At 47.2% G+C, this 11,964-nt stretch overlaps 1 protein-coding gene across 1 annotated transcript in view; it reads left to right on the top strand.

Moving 5' to 3' along the window:
- Fer1l5 (fer-1 like family member 5) overlaps positions 1-11,964 on the top strand; it is a 49,913-nt gene that overhangs the window by 7,001 nt on the left and 30,948 nt on the right. Inside the window, exons 8-18 of the mRNA XM_028775471.1 lie at positions 101-163; positions 995-1,045; positions 3,458-3,488; positions 5,504-5,619; positions 5,855-5,975; positions 6,609-6,661; positions 7,687-7,755; positions 9,149-9,192; positions 9,281-9,363; positions 9,455-9,549; positions 10,455-10,583. Coding sequence (XP_028631304.1) covers positions 101-163; positions 995-1,045; positions 3,458-3,488; positions 5,504-5,619; positions 5,855-5,975; positions 6,609-6,661; positions 7,687-7,755; positions 9,149-9,192; positions 9,281-9,363; positions 9,455-9,549; positions 10,455-10,583 — 855 coding nt within the window. The remainder of the gene's footprint in view (positions 1-100; positions 164-994; positions 1,046-3,457; positions 3,489-5,503; positions 5,620-5,854; positions 5,976-6,608; positions 6,662-7,686; positions 7,756-9,148; positions 9,193-9,280; positions 9,364-9,454; positions 9,550-10,454; positions 10,584-11,964) is intronic.

Here is an 11,964-nt window from a genome sequence, read left to right on the forward strand (position 1 = left end):
GGAAGGAGAAGAAGACTCATATTATCCCAAAGCTTCAAGTGTACTACCTTGGAAAAAGTAGTAGAAGCTGTCTACTCCACCCCCATTCTCTCTGCTCCAGATATTCTTCCAGAATTTCCACGAGGTTCCTGCAAAGTTCTTTGAGGAGAACATCCTAATCGAGGTAAGGGGCCAAACTGGTCTCCAGCTAAATGGGACCCTTTACTTGTCCTATCTCAATATCAGAAAACACTCTGAGTTGGACTCACTTGTCTGGTTGTCTCCAAGGCAGCATTTCCAACACTTTTGCTCCCCTTTGTGGTCTAAACACCTCGTTCATTTGTTCATTCAGCCAGTAGAGATCACCAACTGGCAGGGCCCGAGCTGCATGCTTGGGTGAACAGGGAAGCCAAATTCTCTTGTCACCAGAGTGGCGTACCCCATTCCCCAACAAGAGGGAGCCAATGACAATGGTGACTATATATTCATCCAGCGCCTTCTGGGTAGGTGTCCAGCACAGGGCTGAGGGGAACTAGGAAGCTTTCCCCCAAAGGCCATTTTCGTGTTCTTGGGCACAGAACACAGTGCAAACAACCAGAACAATATGTACTAAAAAGAGTCGATTGCAACAGCTTACTTTGGGACAAGTGAATTGATCTAGAGAGACCAATATCCTCATCAATGAGATTAAATTTAAAAATATGAACCTCACATGGTTCCTCTGAGAACTACCGAAGAATGGTAGTTCTTCATGCAAATGCTGGCCATTAGGAAGGTCTCAGAGAGGTGGGTGTGGTGGTCTACACTGGGACCCCCAGAGCTCCAGAGGCTGGGGTGGTGGGGAGGGGCAGGAGTGCCAGGAGTTCAAGGTCATTATTAGCTACTTAGTGAGTTTGAGGCCAGCCTTAGCTACATGAGACCCCGACCCCGCAGATGTATCCTTGCTATTGCTTCCACAGAGGGTAGGGGTAATTGGCATTGTGAATGATAAGATCTTTCTGGAAACTCCCTGCAGGTGGTGGACTCTTCAGCATCAAGATCTAAAGCAGAGATTGGGAGATTTCAAGTGAGTCCTGATGAAGGAGGAGGCTGGGAAAACTATTATGGATCCCGTCCAGGGAAAAGAACTTGACACCTCACACAGATCCACATGTGGACCTCAGCTGTAGGATGCTAGCAGCAACAGTGATAATAAGTATCATAATAATAACTATCATAACACTGTGTGCAGCCTGCGGGAGCACCGTGACGGTCAAAGTGTGTCAGGTTCAGATAAGGATTGTTACCCACCGTTATGTACTGTGGACACTGGACAAGTCTCCATTCATGGACCCAAGAAGGTCCCCCTAAGTGCTGAAGAACTCCAGAAAGAGATTGATCCCTTTGAGAACGGAATGGGGGGAAAGATATTCTGTGTCATAGCCAGACTGGCCAAGAACTCACTGTGTAGTTCAGGCTAGCCTCAAACTCATGGCCATCCTCCTGCCTCAGCTTCCCAATTGCTGCAATGACAGACATGAGCCACCATCCGCAACTTAGTATTTGTATTTAATTTTAATGTTTTTATTTTTAAAGATGAAAGGTTTTATTTATTTTCAGTGTGTGTGTGTGTGTGTGTGTGTGTGTGTGTGTATGCATATGCACATGCACATGCACACATGGGCCACAGTATAAAAGTCATGGTGCATGTGTGAGATAAGAGGACAGATTTTTGGAGGTTGGTTCTGTCTATCATCTTCCCAGTCCGGTACTTCTACTTTTACAGCTAAATGATGTGTCTCCATGATCAAAAATCAGAAGTTTCTGTTTTGATGAAGTCTAGGACTGGGGATGTAGCTCAGAACTAAAGGATTTGCCCAGCATGCACCTTGTCCTGGTTCAGTCTCCCACACTAGGAATAGGGGAGAGGGGAAAGTCATTTTAGTAAAGTTCAATATATCTGGTTTTTTATGGGTTGTACAGTGTGTGTGTATGTGGGGGGTGTCTCTGTGTATCTGTGTGTGTTATCTGTGTGTGTTCATGTGTATGTGATGTGAGTGTGTGTGCATATGTGTGTGCATGTGTATGTATGTGTGTATATATGTCTCTGTGTGTATCTGTGTGTGTTTGTATGTATGTTGTGTGTGTGTTGCTAGGAATTGAACCCAGTTGTATAAGTGTGTAAGCTGGAAAAGTGCTCTAGTCTAGTTTATACTTTTGCTTGTTTTTATTTTTTGTTTTGTTGTGTGTATGTGTGTGTCTGCATGCATGTGTATGTATGTCTGTGTCTGTGTATCTGTGTGTGTTATCTTTATTATCTCTGTGTGTTTGTGTGTATGTTGTTTGTGTGTGTGTGTCTATGTATATGTGTATGTGTACATGTCTCTGTGTATCTGTCTGTGTGTGTTGTATGTGTTTTGTGTGTGTGTTTGTGTGTGTGTGTCTATGTGCATGTGTCTATGTATGTCTGTGTGTATCTGTATGTGTTATCTTTGTGTGTTTGTGTGTGTGTCTCTTAGGAAGATTTTGCTTATCTAATACAAGCCAGTGAATGAGTTTGAAAGCAGGCCTGTTATGCAGTCTTGGCTATTGATCTGTGGAACCTGGGCACTGGCCCTGTTCACACTGATTCTTCTCCCATAGCATCCCCCTCAGGCCCAGGCTAATGCCCAGGAGGCCACCTATAGTCTCTGCCAGAGTCCACTTGATCATCCTCATCCCTAGCATAGAGCTGCCCTCCCCTACCCAGGGAAAAGGAAGAGTTAAGTGTATATTCTAGATATTTCCAGCACAGGCTTCCTCACAGGCTAGCTGTTAAGCCTTTGGGAGATCTTTCAAACTCAATAGCCTCCTCCATATCAGGGACAATGGTCCTTCAATTTTTTCTACAGAGTTCAGACTAAATCAACACTCAAGCACTGCTCTAGTGTGGCCACTGGGTTAGTTGGAATTGCAAATCTTGGTTTTGGCTTGTGCTGCACAACTTTCCCTTGTTAGATCAGATACGGGTAATACTGAGCATAGAATGAGGAAGGGCTTATTTTGGCTCCAAGTTATAGACGTTAGTCCCGTTGCTTTGGGCCTGTGGTGGCACATATATTAAAAAAGAGTACAGGTGCGCAAAGGGAAGACACACAAACAGGGTAGAATGGGTTTCCCAAATCTCCTTCAAAACAGTGCTGACCAGCAACCCAAAACCTTCCCACTCGGCCCCAGCTTCTAAAGGCTCCACTATCCCCACATGGCCAGGTTGAGGACTAAGCCTTTACTGCATGGTGCTTTGGGGGGACATTTAAGATCCAAGCTTACTGGGCATGGTAGCCGATGCCTTTAATCCCAGCACCAGGAGGTGGATCTCTTGTGAGTTCAAAGCCAGCCTGGTCTATATTGTACGATCCATGACAGCCAGAGCTATATACAGTGAAAACATGTCTGAAAACAAAAACAAGAACAAAAGCCAAGCTAGAACTAATCTTCATTTTGCTCTTATCTTTTTCAGACAGACATTGGGTTTATCTACCATTCCCCAGGTAGGCGACACATTGCAAGCATTCTGACTCCTTTAGACCAGGAGTCAAAATTCCTCAAGATCCTCAGAAAATGGGGAGAAGATATCACAAAATATTTATCTGCTTCAAAATATTTACTTACTTAATGGTATATTTTATCATAACTTGTACTAATAGCATCTTTCTCTGAAAAGCTCAACACAACCCACTGGAGGAGGGGAAGTCAAATGCTCAATTTATATGGAATTCTAAGTTATATTTCTAATTTGTGAAGCCAGTAACTACTTTGTTGGGTTTTTTTAATTTTTTGTGTTGTTTTTCTTGACATTGAATCTTACTATGTAGCCAAGGCTAGCCTGGAACTCATGAACCAGACTCTGAGTTCTAGGATCATGGGCATATGCCCCATACCATGCTCTTTTTAAGCATACTATTTTAGTAGATGGATAGATAGATAGATGATAGATAGATAGATAGATAGATGATAGATAGATAGAAAGATAGATAGAGATATAAGCTAATTAAATGTGTTCTTTGACGTTTTTACACCCTCCTCCCATACACACACGTAATACTTGCTGAATATTTTCTCACCCCACTCTCTTATCTGTCTCCCAGCCTTGTCTACCCCATCCCTCCCTCCCTGTCTTAGGGTTTCTGTTGCTATGATGAAACACCATGACCAGTAAAGCAAGTTGGGGAGGAAAGGGTTTCTTTGGCTTACACTTCCATATCACTGTTCATTTTTGAAGGAAGTCAGGACAGGAACTCACACAGGGCAGGAACCTGGAGGCAGGAGCTGATGCAGAGGCCATGGAGGGGTGCTTCTTACTGGCTTGCTTCCCACGGCGTACTTACCTGCTTTCTTATAGAACCCAGGACCACTGCCCACAACAAGCTGGACCCTTCCCCATTGATCACTAACAGAAAATGTCTTACAGCTGTATCTCATGAAAGCATTTCCTCAACTGAGGCTCTTCCTTCTCTGATGCCTCTAGCTTGTGTCAAGTTGACATAAAACCAACCAGTACGCGTCTCTATAAATTTTCTCATATCTATATATGTATTTTGTTTTTCGATCCACTGAGTTTAACCAGGGCCATGGGTTTAGTGCTTTCCACTGGAGCCTGGTAGATGCTCAACTAAAGACAGTGACTCCACATGTCCTAAAGTTTATCAACCAGTTCAGCAGTGACAGATAGGGAGCCAGGAGCTCCTCCTTCATCTGTGACTGACTGTTAATAGGGCCAGCCTTCCACGGGCTCAGAACTGGTAACCACAGCTGCTGTGAGTTCACGATCATAATGGCTGCATTGTGCCTGGTGGATGGCAGTTCTCAGCCCACCTCCCTATCCTCGGTTCCTTCCTGCCTCTCTTCCACAAGGTCTCTTGACCTTTAGAGGGAGCATGAGAGGAGTGGGATGTCTTGTTTAAAGCTGAGCCCTCGCTAACATTTTGGTTTTGTTTTTTTTGAGACAAGATCTCATATATACCTGGGCTAGCCTCACTCTTGCCATCATTTCTTTGTATCGAGAATATTCTCCCTATCATTTTGAAACACACAATTATTGTCAACCACCATTACTTTGCTGTAGAGATCCCATCCCTTCCTAACCCACTACATCCTCTGCCCACTAAAATCCTCTTTCTGCTCTCCTTCATCCTATCCATCCCAGCTCTGGTACCCACTAGTCTACAAGAGACTGAGATTGTAGTGGGGAATTCTACCATGAGCCGGCCATAACATACATACCAGGTTGACACTGGATCTGTCGGTGGAGAGCTGCTTGCCTCCTTATGTCTGGCATAAGGAGAGGGTGGAAAGAGGGTTGTCCTTTCCCAGAGGCACTAGCAGCCATGTGTACGTACCATCATAGTGTCATAACAGAGGAGACTTTTCTTCTTTACCATGGGATGAGAGCCTCTGTGTTACCTGTCCTAGTTTCCCTAGAAACAAAGGCTGTTTAAGGAAAGAGAGAGATAGGGAGAGACAGACAAACAGACTGGAGAATCTCACACTGACTCTGCCTCCCCAGGTCACACACTCCTAAGGAAATGGTTAGGCCTCTGCCAGCGAAATAAGACCACCAGTGGAGTCAGAGGCTACTTGAAAGTCACCATCTGTGTTCTCGGTGTGGGGGATCAAGCACTGGTGAGGCTGCCACCCCCTTCCCAATTCCCAGTAATATTTCTTATGTGACTGACTCCCAGGGGACCTCTGTGCCTTCAGTGGTCATTGGCCTACATCACCTTTGTTCAGTGCACCATAAAGGGTTGTCCGTTCTCCCTGCATCACATGGAAAGTAGGGAAAGTCAAAAGTGGGTGAACTTGGCTGTGCCCTCCGTGCCTCTGAACTTGACACTGTCTAATTCTCTGGCATCTGCAGGTAGATCAAAAGCTTCCCTATGAGCCTGATACCCAGGTCCAGATCTTCAAGTCAACAGAAGTTCCAATCAGCCTGGCTTACTTGCAGTTCTTCATCTACTGTGCAGAGGATCTCCATTTCAGTTAGAGCCTGTGGGAAGGGAGGAGGAAACTCCGAGGTTCCCTGTGATGGGCACCTTAGATCCATACCAGATCCCCCCACCCCTTTTTTTATATTATCAACTTAAAATTTTGGAATGGGGGATAGGCTACACTGAAATTCACAATTGTTTTCTTTTCTTTTCCCAGTTTTTCTGAGACAAGGTTTCTCTTTGTAGTCCAGTTGTCCTGAAACTTGCTTTGTAGACCAGGCTGGCTTCTAGCTCAGAGATCTGCCTGCCTCTGCCTCCCAAGTGTTGGGATTAAAGGCGTGTGCCACCACCACCTGGCATGTATTTCCCAAGATACATTTTCAAGGCTCCAAGCCATTGACTTGGTTTTGATGTCTAGATGCAGACTTAGGCTTCTCTAAGACATCCTATATGCATACATGCACACATACACACACACACACACACATATACAGAGAGAGAGAGAGAGACAGACAGACAGACATGTACATACCCTGAAACCATTGTGTAAAATGGAAACCAAGCTGAGGGGTGGGGGAGGGGGTGGCAGATTAAAAGTTGTTCAGCTCCCATGTTTCCTTTTCCTGACCCCTCCATAAAAAATGGTTCATTTGTTTCAGAAGTCCTTTTAACTTCCTGTCCTAGGCAACCACCAGTCAGCCACTCCTGTGTTGGAAGTGGAACTAATTGGGGACAAGGTAGGTACAGAAATGTTCTGAGAAACACCTAAGAAAAGCAACACATAGGAAGAATGGGGCGGGGGGGAAAGGGGAGCAGAACCCTAGTCCAAGGCTAGCCTAGTCTACATAGTCTATAATGAGTTCCAGGCCAGCCAGGGCTACATAGTGATACTCCATCTCAATAAAATACAATACAAATAAAATGTATGCTAAACATATGATGTATAGTATATGCCTGTAATCCCAGCACTTTGGAGGGAGAGACAGGAGGACCAGGAGTTGGAGGCTAGCCTTGACTATATGAGAGATGCCTCTATTTTAAAACGGAGGGGGAGGGGCTGCTACTGCCACCAGCCATGGTTTTTGGCCATTTTTTTCTATTGGAATTGATGTAACAAAACCTATGTATATGCCACATGTAACATAGTTGGCAGTCCTATCTAGGAAGCAGGAAGATCACTGCCAATGCCAGGATAGAGCCTGGTAAATATTGAGTTCTAGGCCAGTTAGGGCTACTTAGTGAAACCTTGCCTCAAAACAAAACAAAGTTAGGGCTGCTTTTCCAGAGGACTTAGGTTCATTACCATCATCAGCCCGGTGGCTCACAACCATCTGTAACTCCAGTTCCAGTGGTGCACTAACACCCTTTTCTGACCTACTCTGCCACCAGGCATCATGGCAGGCACAGGCATACATGCAGGCAAAACACCCATAAGTAAGTAAGGAAAAGAACATACCCCCCCAAAAAAAAACGGAAAAAAGAAAAACAGATTACACATTCCTAGCATGTGTAAAGCTGAGGGTTTTCAGTCCCCAACACTGCTATAAAAAGGTATGGAGGCAAGCATTTTAAGATAGTCAAGGGAATGGAGCTGGGCCTCTTGAGAAATTATTGTTCAAGGATAACTTTAGGCCAAGGGTTAGGAATCAGCCCATTCATCTAGGCACTGCAGGAAGTGGACTGGACGGGGAGGTGGGAAGGGAAGGCCAGTAGCCGGAGGGAGGGGCATGTTAGCACTGACTGAGCCTTGGGATGTTCTCAGCTTAGGACATATCCCCAGAACCAGTCCGACAACCCAATATGGAACCAAATGCTCACCTTCCAGATTCAGGTATGGCTGCCCCATCATGCCCTCCCTCCTGTTCGTTGCATTCAAAAGGGAAAGTCTGGTGTTGGTGTGGATGGAGGCTAGGGTGAACTGAGCACAGCTAAAGAGGCTGTGCCTGGCAAGGAACACGAGGAAGCCCAGGATATGCTACTCAGTCCAGTAGAGAACAGTAAGGGGCCATACAACCGGATTCTAGAGATTTAGAAATGTCCTTTCACCCACACGAAGACAAGAAATCAGGGACGGGCTGGAGAGATGGCTTAATGGTCAAGGACACCACAAGAAGGCCTACAGAGCCAAGTAACCTGGTCCCACGGGGCTCATAGAGACTGAACTACTAACCAAAGAGCATGCATGGGCTGTACCTTGGCCCCATACACATATGTAGCAGATGTGCAGCTTGGTCTTCACGTGGGTCCCCCAACAATTGAGGGTGGGGACTATCTCTGACTCAGATCCTGTTGCCTGCCTTTTGATCCCTTTCTCCCAGCTAGGCTGCCTTGTGTGGCCTCCGTGGGAGGGGATGCACTTAGTCCTGATGAGACTTGATGTGTCAGGGTGGGTTGGTACCTGAGGGAGCAGGGCTCTCCTTCTCCTCAGAGAAGGGGAGGGGGAGAAGAGAGGTGGGAGGTGGAACTGGGAGAGAGGGGGATGAAGACTACCATCAGGATGTAAGGTGAATAAATAATGGAAAAAAAGACCACATGCCGCTCTTACAGAGGACCTGGGTTCAGTTCCCAGGACACCCATGGCATTGTATATGTGTGTGTGTGTGGGGGGGGAATGCATGTTCCAAGGATGCACATGTGGAGATCAAAGAACATCCTGAGGGAGTTGTCTGTTCTGAGAGTTGAGCTCAGGTCACTGGGCTTGCACACCAGTCCCTTTTACCCACTGAGCTGTCTCAACACCCCCGGCCCTGAAATTTCGACAAACTGGGGTCCATGTTAATATCAAGAATACAAGACAAGGCTTTGTATTCCAAGGCTGGAGAGATGGCTTTGTTGTTAAGAACTCTTGCCCCTATTGCAGAGGACTCAACTTCAGCTTCAAGTACCTACATGGAGGCTCATAACAGCCTGTAACTTCAGTTCCAGGGCATCTAGTACCCTCTTCAGACAGACATGTGGTGTGCTTACACAGACACAGGCAAAACTTGTATACACAAAATAACTCTTACAAACCAAATGAATACAATGCGATGTTATATCATTCCAGGGCCTTGCCAGCAGCCCTTATATGTGGGAAGCCTGAGAGCCAAAAGCACAGAGATAAATTTGGCTTGTCTGTGATTGAATAGAGTTGAGGAAGGCCTTCCCAACTTCGTGCAAGGTCCCCTGAGGACCATGCCACACTAGTGTACCTTCACCCTATCCCTACCCGTCTTCCCTTGCAGCTGCCCTGTCTCTCTAGCTACATCAAGTTCAGGGTCATGGACTGGTAAGCAAACGGGCTACAGGCAGACCCATGCTTTGGGGAGGATGAGGCAGAGCTGAGCCAGGGACTTAGTCTGCCGTGTGTTCCCCAGCTTCAAACATAATTGCCGGGAGGAGATTGGGTCTGCCAGCTTATGTCTCAGCCAGATCTCATCCACTGGCGAAGAGATCCAAGGCAAGCCAATCCTGGGACCCCTCCCTGCCTGGGACCCCTCCTTTTGTATCTCTCCCACCTGAGCCCCTGAATGTGCTCTGTCTCCTTCCAGGGATGTACTCTGGCTTCCTGCCCTGCTTTGGCCCCAGCTTCCTGACACTCCGTGGGGGAAAAAAGCCCCCTTTGAGGACCACAGAAGAAGGCACTGTAAGTTTTTCCTGTCAGCTTGGGTGGGTGGGGCAGTAGACATAAGGTTGACAGTGAGTGAAGCACCAGAGGATTAGAAATGTTAGCACAAGAGCATTCAGGTGGCTGATACGGGAAGATCATGAGTCTGAAGCCAATTGGACTGCATAGCATGGCTCATCTTAAAAGGGGAAGGGGACTGAAAGGTGGCTCAGCCAGTAAAGATGCTTCCTGCTACCACACCCATGACCTGCGTCCAATCCTGGAACACACATGGTGGAAGGAGAGAGCCAACTCTGAGCAGTTGTTCTCTGATCCCCACCCTCATGCCATGGCACACCCCATACCCTCAACACATAAATAAAATAATAAGATAAATAGAAGAGAAAGTGTGGGGCTGCTTAATAAGGCTGGCAGGGAGTTTGTGAGAGGAGCCCTGAGTTGTCACAAGCTTTGTCTCGTCCTCCACGTCACCTCATGGGCTCCTCGGCTTTTGTCTTCCACCAGTTAGCTCTTGCTGGGAATTTGCTCACAAGGCCAGGGGATCCTCTTAGTTTTGGCTTTTTCAGGGTTTATCTTGGACCAGTTATAACACGGAGGTAGAACATACATTGACTGTCCAGGTTGGGAACCCTCACTGGTGATTCACACATCTCCTCTAAGCTCTGAACATTTCTTAAGTTCAAGTCAACTGGCAGCATGAACTCATGAACAAGGGGCACTCTTCTGCACTGAGGCATCCTGGGATTCTTTACCAGGGCTGTGGGTGGAGCCATCCCTAAGCAGACTGTCCCTAGATAGTCTTGCCTTTGCTGTGTGGGCACCAGGAAGATCTATTTACTCTCTCTCTCTCTCTCTCTCTCTCTCTCTCTCTCTCTCTCTCTCTCTCTCTCTTTTAAATCATTCCTTTCTCTCTGTTGTTCCAGTGCATCCTTGATGCTGTTAAGGACGGTTTAGATTACCGTGGCCGAATCTTTGTGGAGATAGTCACCAAGATTAAGTCTCAGCAAGACTCGGTGATAAAGGACCTGTCTCAGGAAGTGACCCAAGTGGAGGTAATCACAGGAGACAGGTAACCCAGGAAAAGAAGGGTTTCTCTTCATCCCCCATATATCTTCTATGTGTATGTGTGTGTGTGGGGGGGCATTTCTGATACTGCAAGAGACACTGGCCACCAATATATTGGGAATATAAGGATACTTGGTCAGTCTACTGGAGAATTTCTCAAGCGTCTTCCAGGGCTGTCATGCAGAGCTAAATCCCTAGTAGCCAGGGACCCTGTAAACTCAGGGGTTCGACTTTGGAAACATGTTTTCTAAGGAGAAAGAAGATTTGTTGACAGCCTTATCTCCTCGGGACTTTGCAAGACAATTTAAGGCAGTTAGATTTCTTCCTAAAGCCAGTGGAGTGCCCCTGAACAGGAGGAGTTGAGGAGCAGGGTAGTGGCAGATTGGAGGAGATTATGCTGAGGTAGCTCAGCCAACAGAAACAAAGATACAGTCTCAGCAGAGGAGAGTTGGAGGAGAAGACAGTGTCCAGAGATCCCTTGAATAGAAGACAAAAGTGAGGCTGACTCCTCCAACCTTGTGCCCATTTTCTGTCTTGGGTGATGGCGTGGTCAACAGTGTCTGCCACCAAGATGGGCTCCCTGAATAAAGAAAGGAATATGGGAGACGGCAGATCCTATCTCTGGTGTGAGTGTCTGAGACATACACATAGCTCAGCCTGGAACCTGCTAGCCACATAGGCAGTTATAAGCACATCACAACTGAATCTGTGGTCTTGGGGAAATGGCCCAAAAAGAGTGGGTGGACTGAAGGGAGCTGAGAGCAGAGGATGGAGCCTAGCATGGTACCACATGGTACCACAGCCGGGAGGGGAGGGAAAGAAAGCAAAGATCTTGAGAGAGAAAGGGGGGGGGATGTAAGAAAGATACAGAGACAGGTAGAGACAGAGAGAGGTTCGGAAACATAAAGGAGAACAGAGACAGGTAAACACAGAGATACGGAGACAGAGACAGGTAAACACAGAGATACGGAGACAGAGACAGGTAAACACAGAGATACGGAGACAGAGACAGGTAGACACAGAGAGACACATACAACAGAGACATACACATGGAAAGAGGGGGCCAGGAGAGGAGAGGAGAGAGGAAAGGAGAGGGGAGAGGAGGGGAGGGGAGGGCAGAGGAGAGGAGGGGAGGGCAGAGGAGAGGAGGGGAGGGGAGGGCAGAGGAGAGGAGGGGAGAGGAGAGGAGGGGATGGGAGAGGGAGGGGAGAGGGAGGGGAGAGGGAGGGGAGAGGAGAGGGAGGGGAGAGGAGAGGGAGGAGAGAGGAGAGGGAGGGGAGAGGGAGAGGAGAGGGAGAGGGAGAGGAGAGGGAGAGGGAGAGGGAGAGGGAGGGGAGAGGGAAAGGAGAGGGAGAGGGAGGGGAGAGG

Source organism: Grammomys surdaster, unplaced genomic scaffold (genome assembly GCF_004785775.1).
Source record: "Grammomys surdaster isolate TR1022 unplaced genomic scaffold, NIH_TR_1.0 255, whole genome shotgun sequence".
NCBI classification, from domain to species: domain Eukaryota; kingdom Metazoa; phylum Chordata; class Mammalia; order Rodentia; family Muridae; genus Grammomys; species Grammomys surdaster.